This window comes from Nomascus leucogenys, chromosome 9 (genome assembly GCF_006542625.1).
Source record: "Nomascus leucogenys isolate Asia chromosome 9, Asia_NLE_v1, whole genome shotgun sequence".
Lineage (NCBI taxonomy): Eukaryota > Metazoa > Chordata > Mammalia > Primates > Hylobatidae > Nomascus > Nomascus leucogenys.
Window position 1 is genome coordinate 92,101,480 of NC_044389.1, and position 22,154 is coordinate 92,123,633.

The 22,154-nt window shown below is 46.8% G+C and overlaps 1 protein-coding gene across 8 annotated transcripts; it reads right to left on the reverse strand.

The window, feature by feature from the left end:
* Positions 1-523: 523 nt before the first annotated feature.
* On the reverse strand, positions 524-21,321 carry PTF1A (pancreas associated transcription factor 1a). 8 transcript variants are annotated; one of them, XM_030819204.1, is made up of 4 exons: positions 20,163-20,227; positions 19,787-19,995; positions 1,471-3,529; positions 524-1,067 (listed from the first exon to the last, which is right to left on the reverse strand). In XM_030819204.1, exons 3-4 carry the CDS (start codon positions 2,252-2,254, stop codon positions 865-867), a joined length of 987 nt encoding a protein of 328 aa, XP_030675064.1. In that variant the 5' UTR covers positions 2,255-3,529; positions 19,787-19,995; positions 20,163-20,227; the 3' UTR covers positions 524-864. The 8 variants fall into 8 exon arrangements, with proteins under 8 accessions (XP_030675064.1, XP_030675068.1, XP_030675062.1 ...); XM_030819208.1 differs by lacking the exons at positions 19,787-19,995; positions 20,163-20,227 and adding an exon at positions 19,630-19,770 and having other exon boundaries at positions 1,471-3,343; positions 3,465-3,529; XM_030819202.1 differs by lacking the exons at positions 19,787-19,995; positions 20,163-20,227 and adding an exon at positions 20,703-21,321.
* Between the last annotated feature and the right edge of the window lie 833 nt (positions 21,322-22,154).

A 22,154-nucleotide genomic window follows, 5' to 3' on the forward strand; every position in this document is an offset into this window, starting at 1 on the left:
TCCTTTGTGAGGAGTAAGCCTGAGTTCCAGGTACCTGATGCTGTTGCTGCCGAAGAGGTTGGTCACAGGGCAGCTCAAGAGTAGCCCCTTTCCCAGCCAGTGGAAGCAGACAGGCCCATTCCCTTAGCCCACTAGCTCCCTGCTCCCACAGTACACCGCGCACTCACTTTTATACACCAGGAATAGACAACGTAGGGGTGACCTTGGGTAAATCAAATGTCGTCTCTGAGCCTTAGCTTTCCCATCTGCAAAATGGGAACAATAAATACTCCAGGATGTATTTGTATAGGGTGTTTGGAAGCTGGGCTAAAAATACAGACAAAAGTTGCTATGTAAGGCAGGCGACCTAGATGAAGTGCTGTCATAGAAAGTTAAGATCTAATCCTCTAACCTACCCACCTTTAGGCTAAATCGGAAATGTAGTTTCTTACTAGAGAGCTACACTTTGAGTCTCTGGTTTGGTTAATTTTTACTAAGTTAATTCTTTTTAAAGATTATCTATCAAATCATGTACTCAAAAACCTTCAGGAAAAGGTGTAAATAGCATTTATTGACAACGCTTAGAAATAAACCATATCTGGCAATAAATAAGCAGGACGTTTTCTGGCCAGAGTTCTCCCAACAACACAGAGTTCAGGAAAATCATAGGCTATTGCATATTTTCAGAAAATCAAGATAAATTATATAAATTATATATTTAAAAAGAAATCATCTATTTCATCAACTCAACAGAATAAATAGATAAATAATAAAGTTGATTGCCATTAGAAAAATTTGATTCTTAAATTACATTTACATTATAGATATTTACATGTACAATATGCACAGAGACATAATCAGATCCTCAGCCGAGTCTGGGACTTCTCAGGACACAAACTCAAATGGTGGTTCGTTTTCTATGTTGTTGAAGGAAGATTTGCTGTTGAGTTTTCTGGGGTCCTCTGGGGTCCAGACTTTGGCTGTTCGGATAATATTTTGTTCCTTGAGTTGTTTTTCATCAGTCCATGACAGAGAGTGTCCTGCTAGGGGAGGGAGGCCATAATCAGGGTCGCTGGGGGATGGGGACCCTGGACAGGTAGGAAGAGAAAACAGACTGTGAATATCCAACCACATTCCCATTGGTCCCATCAGGTCCTTTAGGACCCTTTCCTGGGCACCTCAACTGAGCAGGTGTCCTTCGGTTATACTGGAACCACCCTCTTCCACCACACTTCAAGCCCCCACCGTCCCCTCCCAGGAATCCGAGGAGCTGCAAGTCTGGCCGGGACGCGCGCCCTTGAGAGCCGCGGTCGACGTGGCAGAAAAAAAAAAAAAAAAAAAAACGAGAAACGCGAGCTCGCTTTCAAGTCTGCCCGTGCCCACCGACAATCCGTCGGTCGTCTGTCTGCTTGGCAGTCAGCTCCCCCAGCCCCTCCGGAGCCTTCGAGTGCCCGACCCCTTCTCCCTGAGCTGGGGAGCGGAAGCACTTACGGGTGCCCCGATGGCAGATGATGACCTTCTGGGCCTGGCTGCCCGGGCTGTCCCCGCCCAGACGCCCGCCGCCGCCCGGCCCCCCGCAGCCGCCCGCGCCACCGCCGCGCAAGGGCAGGTCGGCCTGCACGAGCTCGCTGAGGAAGTTGATGTAGCCGATGGCCAGGCGCAGCGTGTCCACCTTGGAGAGGCGCTTCTCGTAGGGCAGCGTGGGGATGTGCGAGCGCAGCCCTTCGAAGGCGTCGTTGATGGACTGCATGCGCCGCCGTTCGCGCACGTTGGCCGCCTGCCGCAGCTGCTGCAGCTCCGCCTCGGAGCGCACCCGCCGACGCCGCCGCGCCGCCGCGGCCGCCGCTCCGCTCAGGCCGCGCAGCCGCGCTCCGGAAGACAGTACTGCCGCCCCGGCGCACGGGTAGGCCAGGCACGAGGGCGGCGAGCCGGGCGAGTAGGGGAAGCCGCCTGGGGGCGCCCCCGTCTCGCAGCAGTAGCCGCCGCCGCCGCCGCCGTCTGGCTCACTGGGGCCCCCCGAGGACGGCGGGGCGAGCGCTAGCGGGGCGGCCGGGGGCGCGGGCTGCAGCAGCAGGCACGCCCCGTCGCGGTAGCAGTACTCGTGGAGCTGGTGGCTAAGGAACTCCACCTCGGCCTGCTCGTCCGCCAGCAGCTGATCGCCGTCCTCCAGGGGGTCCCGTGAAGACTGGTCGGTGAAGAAGTCGTCCTCGTCGAAGTACGGAGAAGGAAAGGCGTCTAGGCCCCCGGGGAAGTGCTCCAACAGCACCGCGTCCATTCTTGCCGCCGCAGTGGGCAGCGGGACTGCCAGGCTGTGCGTGTTCTTGGTAAGTTTCGGTGGCCCGTCCGGGCCCCTCCCTCCCGGGGCCCTGGCTGGGGGCAGCTAGGCTGCCGCCGGGCTACCCGCCCCCGGGCTTCCCTGGAGTGCCCGCGGCCGCTGCGCTCTGGCCCGCGCCCGCGCTGCGCTGGGGAGGGCTGTGGCGGACTTGCTGGAGCTGAGGGCCGGCACGCGAGGATTCTTATAACAACATCCACAGGCGCGTGCCAGGGACCCACCGCGCCAGCCAATCAGAGCGCGGTGTGCCGGCGGCGAGGGGGCCCGGAGGCTCGGCGGTGGGCGGGGGTGGGGGGCGTTTTGCTCCCTTTGGAAGCTCCTGGGGCGAGGAAAAGGCGGGGTCGCGCGGCCCGGGGCTCCTCGCACCGCTTTCCTCCCTCTCCTCTGCCTCCGCATACTGGATTCTGTACCTGCCCCGCGCGCGGCTCCAGGGACACCTGCGTCCCGCGTTGCTCGCTGGCTACCCGCGCGCGCGCTGAGCCGGGTCCTTCCGCCCTGGGGCTGGGGCAGCCGCGCGCAGCGTCTACACGCGGCCAGAGAAGTTCCTAGGGGTGCGCGCCGGTGGCCCAGACGGCGAGAGCGGAGGCCGCGCGGCGATCGTCCTCCTCCGCGGCAGCCTGGGCAATCTAAGGGTACTGCCCTCAGGGGCCAGGTGGGTGCTTTCCGCTACCCCCTTATCTGAGGTGCGCGGGGTTCCGGCCTGGGTTCCGCTGGGGGCTTCTATCCCATCTCTGGACTTTTCAAGGGCTTTTAAACAGTTTGCAGAGTATATGCGGGTGTCCTTGGAAGGTGATCCGCGCCCACTCCCAAGGCGTTCCAGACGCAGCACGGGGGCTGGGAGCGCACCTGTGGGACGCCGCTCCGGAGCCTGGCTCTGGTGCCTGGTGCGGGTCCCCAGCGACATCGGCTCAGTGGCAGCCTCCCCTGCCCTCCCCGGCCCGGAGAAAGGAATGGGGAGACGGGAGGGGCTGCCTCCGAGAGCGGCTCAGCGGGGCGCGTTTCTTCTGAGAGCAAATCTAGACCCTAGGGATTCTGAGCAATAAACCGGATACAAAAGGAGTCAATTGAATCGTCTGCTCCGGCGCAGTCCGGAGGGAGGGCATTGAAGTTAAAGGGCAGAATGTGAATGGTTTTCAAAGCCCGAGTCTCTCACCTTTCCGACTGGCCACCGGGACCATCCCTGAATGACTTGTTTTTTTCTCTCTCGACCTTTCTTTTCTGAAAAAAACAAAACACAAAATGTATGCAGGTCTGCCCCAAGACAGACTTTATCACAGACTGCGATGCAACGTGAATTCCTCTTTTTAAGAGCGACAAAGAAACACTTTCAAGGTCTGGGCAATTCCGGTTAAAAGCCAGGCTGCAGCTTCCACCCCGGGAGAGTTCAGAAGCGCAGCCATCCTGCGTATTCTCTCTGCAGAGGACTGAAAGAAGTCGTCCTCCTGGGCCGCTTCCTTTTTCAGGCACTTGTCTCACTAGAGGCTTCTGTTGGGTATTCAGACGCCTCTCAAATTCCAAGTCATGCCTCTTCAGATTAGTGATTTAAATACGCTTCTTGGTTTTAGACATTGCACTGTAATTAACTGAATTGAGACCAAAGAGTTAAACCAAAAGATATATAAGGTTAGAAGGCCAGAGATTGTCTTACCTTGAACTGCCAACAACCCCAAACAATTTTAACCCAAGGATTGACTGATTTTCAGTAGTTTTTTCCTGTGTTAGTTTCTCAGTCTTCATAGTGAAGGAGTCGTTCACTATTTGCATATGCTTAAAGGCAAATATGGACAGGTTCCCGGTGATAGAGCCTGAGCTGTGATTCTCTGCAATTAGATTTCTCTTTCTGACCTCAAAGGAAGGCAAGGGGTGTGTGTGTGTGTGTGTGTGTGTGTGTGTGTGTGTGTGTGTGTGTATCAAGGCCAGAGATCTAGCCAGCTAGTGGTGTGCACCCTCCCCTTCCTCACGTAGACAAACTAAGTGGAAACATGCCCGTGCCCGTGGGTCAATGTGAAGACATGCAAGAGTAACAAATTACCCAGCTTCAAAGCCTTATGGGAAATATTGACAACTATCCACTGAAGAGAATACTAGAATTGAGCCTACAAAGTCTCTTTTCAAGAGGCTGAAAGACTTTCTCTCGTGGCTCTCTAGACTGGTGGCTCTTGAGAAACTGTGTGTCATGGACATGTGGGTAGGTGGAGGACTGGGAGACAGGGGAGTGAGTGTGAATATGTGGGTATCTTTTTTTTTCTTTTTTTTGGGGGGGTGGGGGTTGGGGGATAAAGTCTCGCTCTGTCGCCCAAGTTGGAGTGCAGTGGCACGATCTCGGCTCGTGGCAACCTCCACCCCCCATGTTCAGGCGATTCTCCTGCCTTGGCCTCCCGAGTAGCTGGGATTACAGGTGCCTGCCACTACGCCTGGCTAATTTTTGTATTTTTAGTAGAGACGGGGTTTCACCACGTTGGCCAGGCTGGTCTGGAACTCCTGACCTCGAGTGATCCACCCACCTTGGCCTCCCAAAGTGCTGGGATTACAGGCATGAGCCACCGTGCCCGGCTATATATGGATATCTTTTTATTCAATATGATTTTAGCAATCCACTTCCACAGAAAATCATCTGACATTTTTGATGAGTTTGTGGAAGAGTTACAGAGAAATTCACGTTGAGCACCCAGTGAGCTCATGGGAAATTCACTGCTGGTAGGAAGCTTATTGTCTTATGTAGGGGGCAGAACTAGCATGCAGGCTCTGGGTGGCTCCTAGGGGTGCATGAATGAGCATGGGGTAGGAGGAACAGAAAACGTACTCACTTGTTTCAGACATAGCCCTTCCTACCCTTCTTCCTCCTCCTCCCTCCACTGCCCTGAAGTTTTTAGAGAATTGCTAGCTGTGTGCATACTGGCCTTGCTGAGAATCTAGGACAAGGCCTACAGACAGTGACACTGTGTCTCTCTCTCTCTCACACACACACACACACACACACACACACACACACACACACACAGCCTTTAAGTAAGACATGATCATTCTTTTCTCTTATAAAAAGAAGAAAGACTTCTCTGCTAATAAAGGAAATTTTCTCTGGGTCACTGGGGGTCACGACCATGTGGATGGCTGCCCTCTGCCACTGGAAGCAACAGGTTGGATGAGAAGACTGAGCCTTATCTTGCCAGGCTAGAGGCCCCCGCTCTCATTCCAGTCATGCCCTCCGCACCCCTGGATCCTCTGGGCAGTTGGGGAGCCTGGAGAGGGGCTTGGTCACAAGGCTCCAAGAGTCTCAGAGAGAGAGAGAGAGAGAGAGCGAGCAAGCTCAGGCTGCTTCTTGCCACACCCTAACCTTGTAAAGAGCTCTGCTCATTATAGAATCGTATCTCATCCCTGGTGGTGGGCAGCAGAAGGAGCACTTGGTTCTTTCTAGAGCCAATCCCTGGTGAGACCTCAAGACTTTTTCAAGTCTTTCATCAGGGGTTCAGTGCCACCCTGTTGCCTTGGGCCTGGCAGATTCCCAGGCTTCCTTCTGGCTGCTAGTAGGTCTTGTCCCATCTCCTAGGTTCTCAGCTGCAGGAGAACCTTCTGGCCAGGGCCATTGATGTTGAGCCTTGGTCTCATCTCTTCTCTCTCTGCCTCTCTCGTTATTGTTTTTAGAGACAGGTGTCACTCTGTCACCCAGGCGGGAGTGCAGTAGTTCAATCACAGCTCACTGCAGCCCTGAACTCCTGGGCTTAAGGGATCCTCCTGCCTCAGCCCCCTGAGTAGCTGGGACCTCAGGTATGAGCCACCATGCCACCATGCCATGCTGCGCTCTCTTATGCTTTCTCTCTCTCTCTCTCTTTCTCTTCCAGCTATCTCTCCCCATCAGGAGTCTTGGGGACTTGAATATTTATTCATTTCTTTCCCATCAAACGTTTCCAGAGTCTTTTCCCAGCTTCTAGGAACAATGACTAGAGGGTTAGAGCCCAGGTCCCTGGCCTTGTCCAGGATGAACTTGGGGCAGAGGCCACTCATGAAGAATGGCACCTCCCGGCTCTCCATCGTCAGCTTCCCCATGGAACATTCTCATAGTGCATGATGCTGGGTGTGTATCCTCCCTGCAGGAACCTCACCCTGCAGAAACCAGGATGCAGCTGTCTCACCCACAGTATCCCACACACCTCCTTAGTGTCTGAAAGCAGGTACTTGTGGATGTGGCTCGCAGTCTGCTCCTACCTTGAGAAAGGGTCCATGTTAATTCCTCATGGCCCAAACTGTTCCCTCCCCCATCTCAGAAATGCAGTGGTGATGGCAGGTGGGTGGTTTCTCCTCTCCTCTGTCCCTGTCACCACTCCTTATCTGAGATATCTTTCTTCTCCCCACTTGAGTGGCCAGGTACCCTCATTGGTCCACCCTTTATCCTTGTACCCCTAGGAAAAGATTTGGAAAATACACTCACAAGGTTCATGCTGAAAGGCCTCTGAGGCCCAGAGACGTTCAGTGGCTTCCCTAAGGTCACACAGAAAATTAATGTCAGTTTTTTTTTTAAATATAGATTTTTCAAAAATAGAGACAAGGTCTACCTGTATTGCCCAGGCTGGCCTCTAACTCCTGGCCTCAAGCGATTCTCCCACCTCAGCTTCCCAAAGTGCTAGAATTACAGGCATGGGTCACCATAAACAGCCAAATTAACGCCAGTCTTATCCATCTCAGCCCAGTGCTGGCTCCACTGGCTGCTGAGAACAGATTCCTGCCCTGCTTCCCTCACACTTCAAAGGCATATTTGTACTTATGTGCAATATTGTCTAGGCTGGTCTTGAAATCCTGGCTTCAAGATATCCTCCCACCTTGGCCTCCCAAAGTCCTGGGATTACAGATGTGAGCCACTTTGCCCAGCCCCCCTTTTTCTGAAGAAGTTGTTGAATGTAATTGCGTTAATATGATTTTCACATGCATTAGCTTATTAGCTCCTAATACAGAACTGTGAGATGAACTGGGCAGGTATTTTACTAAATTTTTATTTTTATTTCTTTTTTTGAGACAGGGTCTCACTGTGTCACCCAGGCTGGAGTGCAGTGGTGTGATCATAGCCCGCTGTGGCCTCTAACTCCTGGGCTCCAGGGATCCTCCCCATTCAGCCTCCCTCGTAGCTAGGACTACAGGTGCACACCACCATGCCCAGCTTGGGCAGATTGCTTTTTGTCATTCACAGGTGGAAACAGATTTAGAAGGGCTAACTGGCTTGGAGTGACATGCTGGCCACTATGGAGTGGACATGGAGCCACAAGTGGAAATAAGTGGGTTTCTAGCACAAGGGAGTGGGGATCTTAGCATCATGTGCGAGGGTTTCCTATGAGACGTTCTCCACTCAGTGGCTGCTCAGCCTAAAAACAATACATAAATAAAGCCGGGCTGTCTCCCACTGAGAATGAGGGCAGGAGGCGCGTATCTGTGGTAAAATACAGAGAAGACCCACAGGCTGAATGCCCAGCACCATTCCTTCTTGCCTTTGCATTTCTCCTTGTTAAACATTAACCTTTAAAGTGAGAAACACCTAAATGCTGATATAATTATCCAAATAAGCGTTTTCTGTCATGCCAGGGTTTATTTGATGAATAGCAAAGCTTCTGAGCTTTGTCCTTCACTTTTGTTATTCGGCAAGGTGTTTGAACTTTAGTCATGTAAACACTGCAAGTCGTTATTACCGGATGTCTGTATCTTGGCCTCCAAAGTGAGCAGTGGAAAGAACAACAATGAATTTAATAGAAACAAGAACTTTTTTCTCTGTTTCTGGTCAAAGCTATACATATTTTCTGTCTTCGTGTCCATTGGTACGGCCTTAAATGAACTATGGTGCATCTGTATAATGGAATATCCAGCAGCCACAAAAAAGAATGAGTTTTTTTTTTTTAATTTGGTGATATGAAATATCTCTAAGATGTATTGTTAAGTGAAAGAAGCAAGAGTGACTAGTATGTTCCTTCTTGCATTTAACAAAGAAGACAGGGAATATATGTAAGCGTGTTTGTGTAGGCATCAAATATCTCTAGATGGGCTGGGTGCAGTGGCTCATGCCTGTAATCCCAGCACTTCGGGAGGCCGAGGCGGGTGAATCACCTGAGGTCAGAAGTTCGAGACCAGCCTTGCCAACATGGTGAAACTCCATGTCTACTAAAAACTCTTCATCTGCTGGGTTAATCTGTGCTTGAAGAAACATATGCCAGGGAAGTGGAGGTTGCAGTGAGCTGAGATTGCACCACTGCATTCCAGCCTGTGCAACAGAGTGAGATTCTGTCTCAAAAACAAGACAAAACAAAACTCTAAATGGATACTCAAGAAACTGATGCGATTATTGCATCAAGAAAGGAACTGAGTGGTTAGTGGATAGAATTATTGTTGTATACTCCTTTGTATCTTTTGATTTTTAAAATATGTGAACATATATGCAGGATTTTAAAAATTTTAAAATATTTTTAATTTTTATGGATACATAATAATTGTACATATTTATGGAGCACATGTGATATATTGATACCAGCATACAAAGTGCAATTATCAAATCAAGTTAATTGGGGGTATTCATCACCTCAATTATCACTTCTTCATATTGGGAGCATTCCAATTTTTCTCTTCTAGCTATTTTGAAGATAAACCTGCTTGAGTTTGAACTTGGCTGACTTTCACATTTAGTGGGTTCATGGTGAGGCCTCAGTAATATAGGTTAATTGACTAACCGAGTGGATAAGGTAGGCTTCACCACAGCAGCTTTTAGACAGTACCGACTTCTGGCGGGGGGGTATGTATTTCCTGTTTTAAACATATTTTTTCTTTGTGTATTGTATTTATTTTGAACATTCTTTTTTGAAAAAAATTTATTTCAATAGCTTTTGAGGTACAAGTGGTTTCTGGTTACATGGATGAATTGTGTAGTGCTGAATCCTGAGATTTTAGTGCACCTGTAGCCCAAGTAGTGTACGTTGTACCTAATACGTAGCTTTTCATCCCTAGCCTCCCTCCCACCACCCCACTTCTGAGTCTCCAAAGTCCATTATATCACTCTGGATGCCTTTATGCAGGAAATTTTTTAAAAGTTAATGAACGTATTTTTTTAAGAAAAATTTTGGGGTTTATTATCTCTTTATATAAGGCCTGGAGGAGCCCTCTGGAGATCTGGATCATAGCTTGTGCCATTTTAAAATATCAGCAAGAACTAGGTGGTAGGTGGGAACAAGGGCTTGCAGGGGCTGCCAAGTAACCTTGGTGACTCCCTTCCATAATAATCTAAAATGGATGGCATTGGATGAAATGCTATTTCCTGTATGAAGTCAATATCGAATAAAGTTTAGAGAGATTCAACAATGTAAAACACATTTAAAATTACTAAACACTCATGAAAACCACCACATTTTCTGCATTCTCTTCAATTGCACAACCTACAGGTGACTATTAACATTTTGGTCTATTTTCTTCCATGTATTTCTAGTTCTATATCTTAGTTTTCACTGGACAGCATCTCATAATTTCCCCATCTCTTTACTGGCAGGCTTTAATGGTAGCATGATTGTTCATCACATGGCTTTACTGTTGGGTAATTTCATGTTCATTGAGCACCACTCACTGCATCTGAGAACTCACAGTTCAGTTCATGCTTTCTGTATCTCTTTGACTGCCTTTGGATTCTATTTGTGGTCTGACTTTATTCTCTGCTTGGTAAGCCATTACTTTCATTCCCTCCAAATTTTTCTACCTCTTATCAGTAACACTTTTCACTCATATCAGGGGTTCTGAAGATGTTAGGGTACTGCAGTGGCATTATCGCTCTTGTTCCCTTAAAATTCTGTCTAGAGCAAAAAACTCCTCATCTGCTGGGTTAATCTGTGCTTGGAGAAACATATGCCAGACCACACCTGGTTGAAGCACAAAAGTGCCCAATATTAGCCAAGAAACTAGGTTTTTGGGAAAACTGCCTAAAAACTCAAGTATACAGTTTTTCTGCTTATGCTTTTCAAGAAATAGGCAGCTGCATGTCCCTAGCCATGCCTCTGCTCCTGCATATGCAAAAACAAATTATCCTAATATTACCTCATTGGGTTATTGTGAGGATTAAGTGAGTTAACAGATATAAAGCACATCAACAGTGCCAGGCACGTAGTAGTAGTTGCTTAATAAGTTATTTAGTAGTAGGTGCTCAATACATGACAGAATGGATATGTGTTAAGTCATCATGAGAAGTGGGAGCCTGCTTAATCACACAGGAGTCATTCTTGGTGTTGGCCACCCCATCCTAACTCCTAGATTCATAGTGAACAGTATCAACGACTATATCAACAAATACTGAGTTTAATTCACCGTCCATACTGGAAGATGCAGCACAACTCTATTTAGCTCTTCTCACGACTTTTGGAGCAGTCAGGATTAGATCTAGTTACAGCTTTTTGCTAATGCCCCTGGCTTTAAAGTGGGGGCCAGAAAAGTAGTTCATTGGCCAGGCATGATGGCTTATGCCTGTTATCCCAGCACTTTGGGAGGCTGAGGTGGGAGGATCACTTAAGCCCAGGAGTTGCCTTGGCAACGTAGTGAGACTCCATCTCTACAAAAATTAAAAAAGTTAACTGGGCATGGTGGCACATGCCTGTGGTCCCAGCTACTCAGGAGGCTGAAGTAGGAGGATGGCTTGAGCCCAGGAAGTTAAGGCTGCAGTGAGCTGTGAATGCACCACTGCACTCCAGCATGGGTGACAAAGTGAGATTCTGTCTCTAAAAAAAAAAAGGAAAGAAAGAAAAAAGAAAAGTAGTTCACTTACACAGTCTAGTCCTCTAAGAGAATTATCTGTGCTGAGGCAGAGCAAGGTGCTCAGGGTGGTGGGGGGTGGGTGTTCCCACAGGCCAATGCTTTTCATTTCTCCTCTGCAGTGTCCCTCTCCACATCACAGGTAGACTGACTCCAAGGCTCTGAGTGTAGGAGTCCAGGAGGAGACAGCATCCCCCTCTAACTCCCTCACTCTCCCCAGCCCTGCAGAGAAGCCAAGGGTGTTTATTTCACTTCTTATCTGAAGGATAAGCCAGGCTTGTTATGGGACACAGTTGCCTCACAATCTGCTCACTCCTCTGTAACCAGTGAATCATATTTATAGCCATTTCTCTCTTCATAACGAGGGGACTCTCCATTACTGGGATTGAGTTTCCTGGCGGGACCTATCGTTGGACCTCTCATTTCCATGGGCCTCTGATTTTTCTGGATCCATATTTCTTCAATGAAAGCTCCACAGTTTTATTACAACAATTTTTTAATTTTGTGACATCATTTAGATGATAATCTTAAAAAATATTGACGATGAAGTATGGGCGTCTGTTGGAACATCTAGATGAGCACCGTAGGACTTGGTCCAACCACGGGACATGGGACCCGAATCTGGGCTTCCATTCGTGTTTAAGATTAGGGGGTGCCAATCAGGCAACTTTAATTACTGCAGGCAAAAGAAAACACACAGAGATTGTGCTTGTGCCTAGAAAAGATGAAATAGCCACACAACAAGCTAGACAGACAAAGCTATCATGGTAGTTTAATTAAACTGGGGTAGAACTATCCCATGGCACACAGTGAACTGATACCATGTTAGCTTTGTAGGTGGCATATGTCACTACAACAGAGTCATATTATCTATCATATTAAATGCTGGTTAATTTGAATTTTGTTGCTTTATAGAATTTTTTCATTTTAAATTTTGTTTGGCTTTGTAGTTATCCAAGAGCAGTACATAGAAAGAGTTTATTCTAATGGTCTAAGTTTTTGTAAATTACTAATTAATTTATTAATATGAAATTAATTATTTTAATAATTAAAATAATTAAATTACTAAATTATTAATATGAAATTACTTAAGTACATTATGTATTACTTAAGTACATTACTTAAGTAATTTCATATTAATAATTTAATTAGTAATTTAAGTACATTACTTAAGTAATTTCACATGAATAATAATTGAATGTAACACTGAGAGCCCATAAATGTTTTTATTTGTTGCTGTTTTGTTTTCTATGAATGTGTAAATTTCTTTTTGTTCATGTTGAAAAATGTACCCAAAGTATTACTACAGTCTTATTTGTGTACAATTTAAGTAATCTCTATGGAGATTTTATACAAATACATATATATGTGTATGTGTAGGAAAATATACACACCTGTACACATATGAATATATACTCATATTAAAGTCATGATTGAGAAATACTGTTCCAGATGATTACCAAATACAGATATTTGGCTTCAGGAGGTAGATAGCAGAGAGGAAAGAGGACACGGAAAGAAAGTAAAAAGGAAGTGAAGTAAAATAAGAGGGAGAAGATGCAAAAGGAAGAGTTGGAAAGGTAAGAAACACATATGAAAGGGCAGAGAATGGAAAAGCATGGACATTTGACCCACATGATCTGAATTCAGATCAAAATATCTGCTCAGATGTCCTTATAGTCATTTGTTCCTGGATCTTGCTTAGATTTAGTTTCACTGGCTAGTGAAAGGGGAAGAAATAACAATGTCTACCTGAAGGATTGTTGTGGAAAGTAAAGCAAATGATTTATGTAAAGCATCTGATACACAGCAGGCATTCAATCAATGCCAGTTCCCATCTTGCTTCCCCTACACTCAGTGGCTAATCAATAAGTTTTTTTTTTATCAAATGTCTATAAAGTACAGAAGAAAAAAGAAAAGAAAAAGGCATGCATGAGAAGTGATATTACAGGAGTTCAAAGAAGAACTGAAGGGTTCTCTTCCACTGGTATCTTTCACTTTGAGCCTTCATTATCTATATCAACTTAAAAGTTCCTTTTTGACTATACACCTTGCATTATTTTGAATAAGTGTTCTGCCTTCTGTAACAAATGTCTAAAGATAACGGTGATTAAAATATAACATTTATGTCTCTCTCATGTAATAGTTTAGCATAGGCAATCCAAAGTTTATATGATGACTACACGGGTTGGAGGTCCAGCTTCCTTGCAGCTTGTTGCTCTGAAACATGCTCCTGAAACATGGCTTCCATCCCTGAATTTAAAATAGCTACTCCTACTCCTACCATTGTATCTACATCCCAGCCAGCAAGAAAAAGGAAAGGACACACTTTCCTTTTTCCTTTTAAGAACATGACCTGAAGGTTGCTTACATCGAGGCTGGTCACAGTCAATTGGCCTGAGCTATCACATGGCCACATCTAGCTGCAAGGGATGCGGACAAACAGTCTTGAGGTTGTTAGGCATGTTTCTTTATATATATCTATATATATATTTATAAAATATATAAAATATATATTATATAATATATATTATATAATATATATATTATATAAATATATAAAATATAAAATATATAAAATATATATTATATAAAATATATAATACATAAAATATATAATACATAAAATATATATTATATATAATATATAATACATAAAATATATATTATATATAATACATAAAATATATATTATATATAATACATAAAATATATATTATATATATATAAAATATATATTATACTTTAAGTTCTAGGGTACATGTGCACAACATGCAGGTTTGTTACATATGTATACATGTGCCATGTTGGTGTGCTGCACCCATTAACTCGTCATTTACATTAGGTGTATCTCCTAATGCTATCCCTCCCCCCTCCCCCCACCCCACAACAGGCCCCGGTGTGTGATGTTCCCCTTCCTGTGTTCAGGTGTTCTCATTGTTCACTTCTCACCTATGAGTGAGAACATGTGGTGTTTGGTTTTTTGTCCTTGCAATAGTTTGCTGAGAATGATGGTTTCCAGCTTCATCCATGTCCCTACAAAGGACATGAACTCATCATTTTTTATGGCTGCATAGTATTCCATGGTGTATATGTGCCACATTTTCTTAATCCAGTCTATCATTGTTGGACATTTGGGTTGGTTCTAAGTCTTTGCTATTGTGAGTAGTGCTGCAGTAAACATACTTGTGCATGTGTCTTTATAGCAGCATGATTTATATTCCTTTGCATATATACCCAGCATGTTTCTAGTTAAAACTTGGAATGTCATCAAAGAAAGAGAGAAAAGTAGTGTGTGTTGGGGAGATGGAGATTAGCTGTGCCCAACGCACCTTATCATTACCAGTTTTGAGTATGACCTCTTGAGAATATATGTACATTTATAAATTTTAAGTTCACACAAATAGGACTGTAGTAATACATTGGGTACATTTTTCAACATGCACAAAAAGAAATTTTAAGAAGGTGAGTAAAGATTTAACTTCTAAAATTCTTCCTGCACCTCAACAGAACATCTTATTTGCTTTGGAAACTACTACTCTATATAATGCTGAACAATCACTTAAGTTTGTTTTCTTTTTGCTTGGTTTTCAGACAGGGTCTCACTCTGTCTCCCAGGCTGGAGTGCAGTGGCACAATCATGATGCACTGCCTCCTCCACCTCCTGGGCTCAAGCCATCCTCCCACCTCAGCCTCCCAAGTAGCTGGGACTACAGGCATGTGTACCACACCCGACTAATTTTTGTAGAGATGGGGTTTCACCGTGTTGTCCAGACTGGTCTCAAACTCCTGGGCTCAAGTGATCCACCCACCCTGTACTCCCAAAGTGCTGGCAATACAGGCATGAACCACCACATCTGACTACTTAGGTATTTTTTAAGCTGAATAATCTTGTTGTTTTTCATAATTATATATGAAGCTATAAACACAGAAATACTGAGAAAATGTCAAATCACGCTGTTTTAGTTTATTGCTTTAAGGAATGTGTTTTGAGCATCAACCACGTTCAGGTGACTGTGTTATATACGTGGAAATACGGAGATGAATATGTGCAGTCTCTGCCCCTTAGCACGTTCTTGGTGTAGTAAAGAGAGGAGTAATTATGATCCAGTTCAGTGAGGGCTATATTGAGGTATAAGTCGGTATAAGAATGAGGGGACAGAGAGAGCTTCAAAAAAGGAACAGCGTTGGCCAGGAGCGGTGGCTCACACTTGTAATCCCAACACTTTGGGAAGCTGAGGCAGGCAGAGAGGTCAGGAGTTCGAGACCAGCCTGGCCAACATGGTGAAACCTAATCTCTACGAAAAATACAAAAATTAGCTGGGCGTGGTGGTGTGTGCCTATAATCTCAGCTACTCAGGAGGCTGAGGCAGGGGAATTGCTTGAACCCGGGAGGGGGAGGTTGCAGTTAGCTCAGATTGTGCTACTGTACTTCAGCCTTGGCAACAGAGCAAGACTCTATCTCGGGGGGTAAAAAAAAAAAAAAAAAAAAAAAAAAAAGGAACAATGTTGAGCTAAGCCACTCCTGAGGAAATATGACCACAAGACGAGGGGCAGAAATGTGCTTCTGGGAGGTTGAACATATTTACAACAGCCTAGAGCTGTGAATAGCTCATGGATATCCCCAGCAAATCTATGGGATGTTAGGGGCTCAGCCCCAAGCGCAGCCTGGGTTCTGCACCTTCCAGTGTGCCTTTTTGCAATCTACTTTCTTAGTCCTGCCTCCACACCCCAGCCCCATCCCAGGCATGGAGTGGCCTCATGGTGAACACATGGATGCCCCACCAAGACCTATGTCTTCAAAGAATGCCCAGTGCTCCAAATTATCCTTTTTGCCCTCTTTAGAAGCCAATTACTTCAGGGCCATTGGTCTCAGCTAGAGGCCATAAAGGAAAACATCTGCTCCCCTAAGGTGTGAGCAACACAGAGCAACCACATCATTCCCTCCCCAGCATTTGATTAGGGTTCTTGAAAGGTAATGCTGTAAATCACAGGAAAGGATTTTTTGAATCTGGCATTTGAGCCTTAGTGCAGTCATTTGAAGGCATTTCGGGGGTAGACAGAGATTTCCTCGTGTCCACTGAATCTCACTTTTATTTAGTCTTTGCCAGCCCTAGAAACAGATTTCCCTGTGTGCACCCCATGGTAGAATGTCTTTCTGTATCCTTACCCACTCCTGATCCTGGCCTTTTTTCTTTTTCAGAATCTTGTTATCTACTACACCTGAGTACAAACCCATTGTAGCAATCCAAGATGGTGCTAGGAATATATGCAGAGACTCCTAAAAATGTTAGGGGATGTCCCAGATGGAACCAAAGCTGAGAATGCACCATCTGTTATATAATATTTCCCTGCCCAAATTTAAAATGATGTGAGGGATTTATGTTGTCATTGGCCTTGGAGGTCTCCAGGACTTAGAGAGTACATTTCTTCTTCAGCTAGACAAGTTTGAGCAGAGAAGAAAGGAAGGTACAGATAGATCATTTTATACTTTCTGGATGCTTTACAACAAAAAAATTAACCGGAAAAGCTTCCACCATACCTAGGTTGTGGGAGCAAGTAGAGCAAACCACAGATACCCTCTAGTTCTTCCAGGCAGAAGATAGCTTACACTTCTCTACCCTCTTCAAGGTGAAATATGGCCATATGACATGCTCAGTGAATGAAAGATGTGTGAAAATGACATGGTACCTCTGGGAGGACGTTTTAAGAGCCAGTGCACAGTTTATCTCTTTTGCCTCCATATTCTATAATGATTGTGGACATACACCTTGGGGCAGGACATCTGTCAGCTGGGGACCTGGAGTGACTCTGATGAACATAGTTCCCCTGCAAACCTTCATAGAACGGGTAATCTGGACCAGAAATAAGCTTTTGTTGTGTGAAGCTGCTGAGATTTGGGGGTTGCTACTGCAGCAAAACCTAGCCTACCTGACATACCTAGGTTGGTGCATGTAGCATTCTGCACCTAGTGTCATTGCATAGACACTCAGTACCTTTGTAGATTTGTTTACGATCTTTTGGTTTTAAGTAGTGAAAGCCAATTTGAACTAAGTTAAACATTAAAAGGGGGATACATCATGGGATACAGAGCATCTCCTAGAATCTGATAGCAGGAATGTAGTGAGGCCTCAGGAGGCAGCAGTGCCAAGTGTTGTAGAAACTGAAGATTCTCCCCTGATAGCTATTTTCTCCTTCCTTTTGTAATGGCGCTCCAGGATTTTAGCTGGGCACATAGCTACCCAGAATAAAAACTACATTTCCTGCTCACCATGGCAGCTCTGTGTGGCTATGAAACTAATTTCTAATTAATGGGTTGTGACCAGAAATGAGGCCCAGCTTTAGGACTCAATCTTTGAAGGAGAAAGACATGTCCTATATTGTCACTTCCCCTTTCCACTGGTTGGAATGCTGAGTCAACGGGAGGAGTGGGAGCAGCCACTATGAACCATGAGTTGAAAGCTACATGTTGAGGATAGATGAGCAAATACACAAAAGGAACTGAAGTCCCCCACATCATTTAGAGCCCATACCAAGCCTGGAATACCTATCTAGCTTTGTTTTGTCTCTATGAGAAATAAATAAACTTGTATCTCATATTTGTAAACTTTTTACAATAGAGCAGCTAAACTTGTATACTAGTCAACACATCATGATCTAGAAAGATGCCTGGACATTGTCTCTGTCTTTCCTGTGCTTCTTTCTCTTTCCTTCTGCACATCTTCATCCTTTTCATTTTCTATGGATCAGCTTTCTCTGATTTCGAGTTATTTCACAGAAAACATGGCTGCCTCAAAGAAGCACTATGTTCATGTATGTAACACACATTTATTAAGCCCCTGTTGTGTGCTGGGAAGTGTGCTTGTAATATCTCTTCTATGTACTGTTCTGTCTGTTGCTAGCGTTAAACACTAGCAACAGAACAGTAGGTAGAACATATCCTTTTTTCCATGGGGCATATGGAGGAGTGAAAATGAGGAGTAGAGGTAGACAGTAACATGAAACAGAATGATCATCATGAAATTTGAAGAAATAAAAAAGTTTATTTAAAAAAGGATTTTATTAAGGACGAAGTAAAGAGGGATGGTAAGGATGGAAATGTAGATGGGATCTAGATCAAAGAAGACCTTGTAAACTGTGTTATGGAGATGGGAATCATATAGATAGTCATTTCCAGACTGGATAAACCTTATAGGGGTATAGGAAGAAACTATCAGAACTATCATCTATATTTTTATCTTTTTTTAGAAAAATTGTGTGTCTTATGCATTCTTTATAATATATATAACTGATTTGTATAGCAGCACATGTTTATAACTTACATATAATTAATTTGGGAATAGAAAGCCGACAAATGGTTTTACCTAGGGGGATAGCATGATCCAGTTTACCAATTACAAAGGGTGCTTGGGGCTGCGGTGTGGAGAATGGATGGAAGCAAGGCAGGACTACAGGCAGGGAGACTGAGCAGAAGGCTGTGGCAGCAGAACAGCTGGGATATTGTGAAGGACTGAACTGGGTGGTGACTGGGCAGATTGGAGAGAGATTTTGGAAAGAGAATTACTAGGACTTCTGAACTTATTGAATGTGGGACTTGGAAAAAGAGAGAAGGAAAAGATGATACTAAGGATTCTGCTTTTGCCATCAGGATGAATGGTGGGCCTGTTACTGCAATTTTAGGCAAACTAGGGTATGTAAATTGGCCCTAAATTGGGGGACATGGAAATTGCTGGTGAAAATGATTAAAAACAGTTTCAATGTGAGATTGGGGTACAAAGTGATGAAGACTGAATAAAGGCAATGAACTTGATTGAGACACCTATCTGGAGGAACTTATTAAGAAGTAGGGTTGTGAATGTGATAAAAGAAAGGTCAGGGGTGATTTTTCCGTTATTTTTGCAGCTGGGAAAGACTTTCACCCTGTGAGGAATCTATTTTCTCCCCTTTATTCTCCTTGCAAACAGTCCTTTTCAAACACACACCCATCTTCCTTATCCTTGGCCAACTTCCTTATTCCTGGGCCAACTTCTGTATTACTTTAAGAAAATCATTTTCTTTTATCTGGTCAAAAACGAATCCTAATAATTGATGACACATATAAAAGTAATGACGGTGGTGGCCTTGCATTAAGGGAAAGGAAATTTGCAGCTAATATTAGACAAGACAGACAAGCTCTAAAACCTTTTGAAGTTCCCTTTAGACACACCCAACATTTCTGTCTCCTTCATCTTTTCTTCAAGTTGGCCCTGAGTATTATTAAACACGATTTGTTCTTTTTAAAATTGTCTTAATATTATAGCTGTATTTCTTGTGCTATTTTTCTTTTTCAGTATTTTCGCCGTGTGAAGGCTTTTCGGGGCTTACTTAGGGAGTAAACTCCATTCACAATTTCCTCCCTAAGGAAAAAAAGCATTTCAAGGTTTTGCTTTAGAAGCCAGCTTGAGGGGGTGGGGGTAGGGGGCTAAATTTCCTGGTTTGTCAGGCGTTCGGGGGCACAGACGGGTACAGGAGTGACCCACTAAAGGCATAGCTGTTGGTGCAGCCCAAAGAAGCTAACGTACCTTCCGTGGTTTCTTCTGGGCAGGGAGTGACTTTGGCGTTGGGAGAGGTCAGTGAGGAGGAGGCCACACTGCTGTTTAACCAGGAACAGCTGCTAAATGCGCCTGGGCTCAGGCCCTTCTTTGTACAGGAAGATAGACAAGGAGAGGGCAGGCCTACCTGGGAAGTTCAAGTTAAATCCTGGCAGGCCTCTGGAGGCCCAAGCAGCCCCGGCACAGCGCTTGCCTCCCCGGAGAGGTTCAAGCCTCCTGTGACCTCCTGCTGCCGTTAGTCTTGAAACCAAACCGAGACTGGGCAGCCAGGCCCCTGCAGCTTTTTCTGTCCCGGCCCCTAAAACCTCCGTCTGCACCCCTGGCTGACTGCTGTGGCTGCAGAGGAGCAAGAGCGAAACCGCGCGAGTGGCAGGAGCAGGCCAGGCCGGAGGCCCCTCCCCGGCCCCTTCTCCGGCGGCCTGCCCTCCCCCTCCCGAGGGTTTGTATAGCAGACACCTGCAGCACGGGCGGCCGCCTGGGTTCCCGACACAAGGCGCTGGTACCTGAGCCCTTGACTGGTAATGCACCATAAACGGCTCCTTTCAGGCCCTTTCAGAGCGGGAGCGCGGAGGTCACCGTGTCTACAAACCCCTCTGTGTCCGCCACGTCTCCTGGGCCCTGGGCGCTCGGGCCTCCAGCCGCAGAGCACGCCTGCCCGTGGGAATCCCAACACTTGTGCTCCGAGAGGCCGGCGGGGCGGGGGCGGGGGAGTGGGACCACCCGGCCCTCCCCCAGCCCGGCCTCCCCCGCCCTCCCCGCCGCTCGTTCACAGAGCTCAGCGAGTGGAACGAATTGGGTGCGCCGTCCTCAGACGCTGGCGGAAATCAAATGATAAGGCGAGGTGGGACACCCGCTCTCCGCCCCGCGGCCGACGCCCACCCCACGGCAAAGGTATCACGCGGTGTCCCGCCTCGCGGCGACGCGAGCGGCGGGATGACTCGGCCTGGGCCCTGGCGCAGCCGAAGGCCCGGCTCGCTGGGGCGCGAAACCAGCTCGGCGCGCACAGCCCTCCGAGTGCCAGGTTGGATTGGGTGCGGTTGTACCTGTGGAGCGGGTGGCCCGGTGACTGCGACCCGGGCCAGTGCTGTCAGCAGATGTGCACGTCCTGGGCGGGGGCTGGCGGCCGAGTGTCACCAGTAGGGGCGGCGGCGAGGCAGCCATTCGCCGCCTTCCAAGCCCGGCGGTGCGCGCAGGGCTTGGAGCACTTGGTGCTCAGACGCGAATGCGCATAAAGAGAAAAGTGTTTCCAATGTTTCCCCAAAATGGGGAACAGGGAAGAAGGACAAGTATCATGCAAGACCGCCACTGCCACCTGTCTTTTGCCGACCATGCTGCCTTCTTTCCCGCTGGCCTAGCTCTGAGCACTGAAAGGCGGGGAGAGGGAGCTGGCCCTAGAGCCAGCCGCACTCGGGGACCGCAGGCGGCGCTGGCTTGGGCCACCCAAGCCCGGCAGATGAGCCTTCGGCCTGCGGGGGACCGGGCCGGAGGCCAGGGGGACGGCAGTGTCGCCGGAGGGAGCGCGCAGCCCAAGGCCGTTGCTCCGGCCCCGCGCGCCCCCTCCCGGGTCTGCAGGGAACCCGGGTTACCTGGGGAGCCGGGCTTTGTCGGCCACGCTGGCTCTCCGCGGCCCCAGAACTAATTAAACGCCTCTTTTGGCCAAGGGAAGCCTTGCGCCGGACGGGGGTGGGGGCGTGTGGGGGCGGCATGTGGGCACGGGAATAATCAGCCCCATTCTTGCGCTTCTACAGAACCCGCGGCGCAGCGAGAAGTGAACAGCGGCCGCCTGAATGGCGGTTTCAAAAGGCGACACCTGCAAGCGCGGCCGGTTGTGAATTGAATTGAGTCAAATGCGGCGCCCGCTCGTACCTGAGCCGCGAGCTATTAGTGTCAGGCGCGCCCGGTCGTCCGGGCGGGGAAGCGCGCGGCCCGGCCGCCCGCGCTGAATGCGGCAAGCTGCGGCGCGCCCGCTCCATGGGAATGTCGCCACTTGTGCTGCTAGCGGTCGGGAGGGGGTGCGCTGCCCTTTCAGAGACAGACACAATTAGGCAAAATGCTCAATGAACATTATAAATGACGTGCGATCGCTCTGCAGATTGCCTGGCAAATCAAATTATATGGTCGCTCGCGGGCAATTTCCATGTGTTTTTAAAACTTAAACAGGTATTCGCCCATTTAAAAAAAAAAAAAAGGGTGGGGGAGGCGACTCAGGGATTCCGGGAAAAAAACAAGTGAAAGAGTCGGTGTTGAATATTCACACGTCCCCTTTGTTGGCGACTGACTTCACAATGGGCTTGGAGAGGGGGTGCGTTTGGACGAGACACATTTTTTACTGTCTTCCATGCTGCAGAGGAAGGCACCAGAAGTTCGCATTTATTACAACTCACAATTACAGTGGGACTCCTTTTTCTTTTAAGACTAAAATTCTTCTCATAATGAATGACTTGAAAGCTACTGTCATTCTAATAAGATGGAAGAAACATTCTAATCAGATGGAA

What these genes read in the sequence shown, in the direction of transcription:
- PTF1A (XM_030819202.1), bottom strand. Translation starts at nt 2,254, where the DNA reads ATGGACGCGGTGCTGTTGGAGCACTTCCCCGGGGGCCTAGACGCCTTT. An exon ending in CATCTGCCATCGGGGCACCC is followed by an intron (nt 1,068 to 1,470) that starts GTAAGTGCTTCC and finishes CTACCTGTCCAG; the next exon opens with GGTCCCCATCCCCCAGCGAC.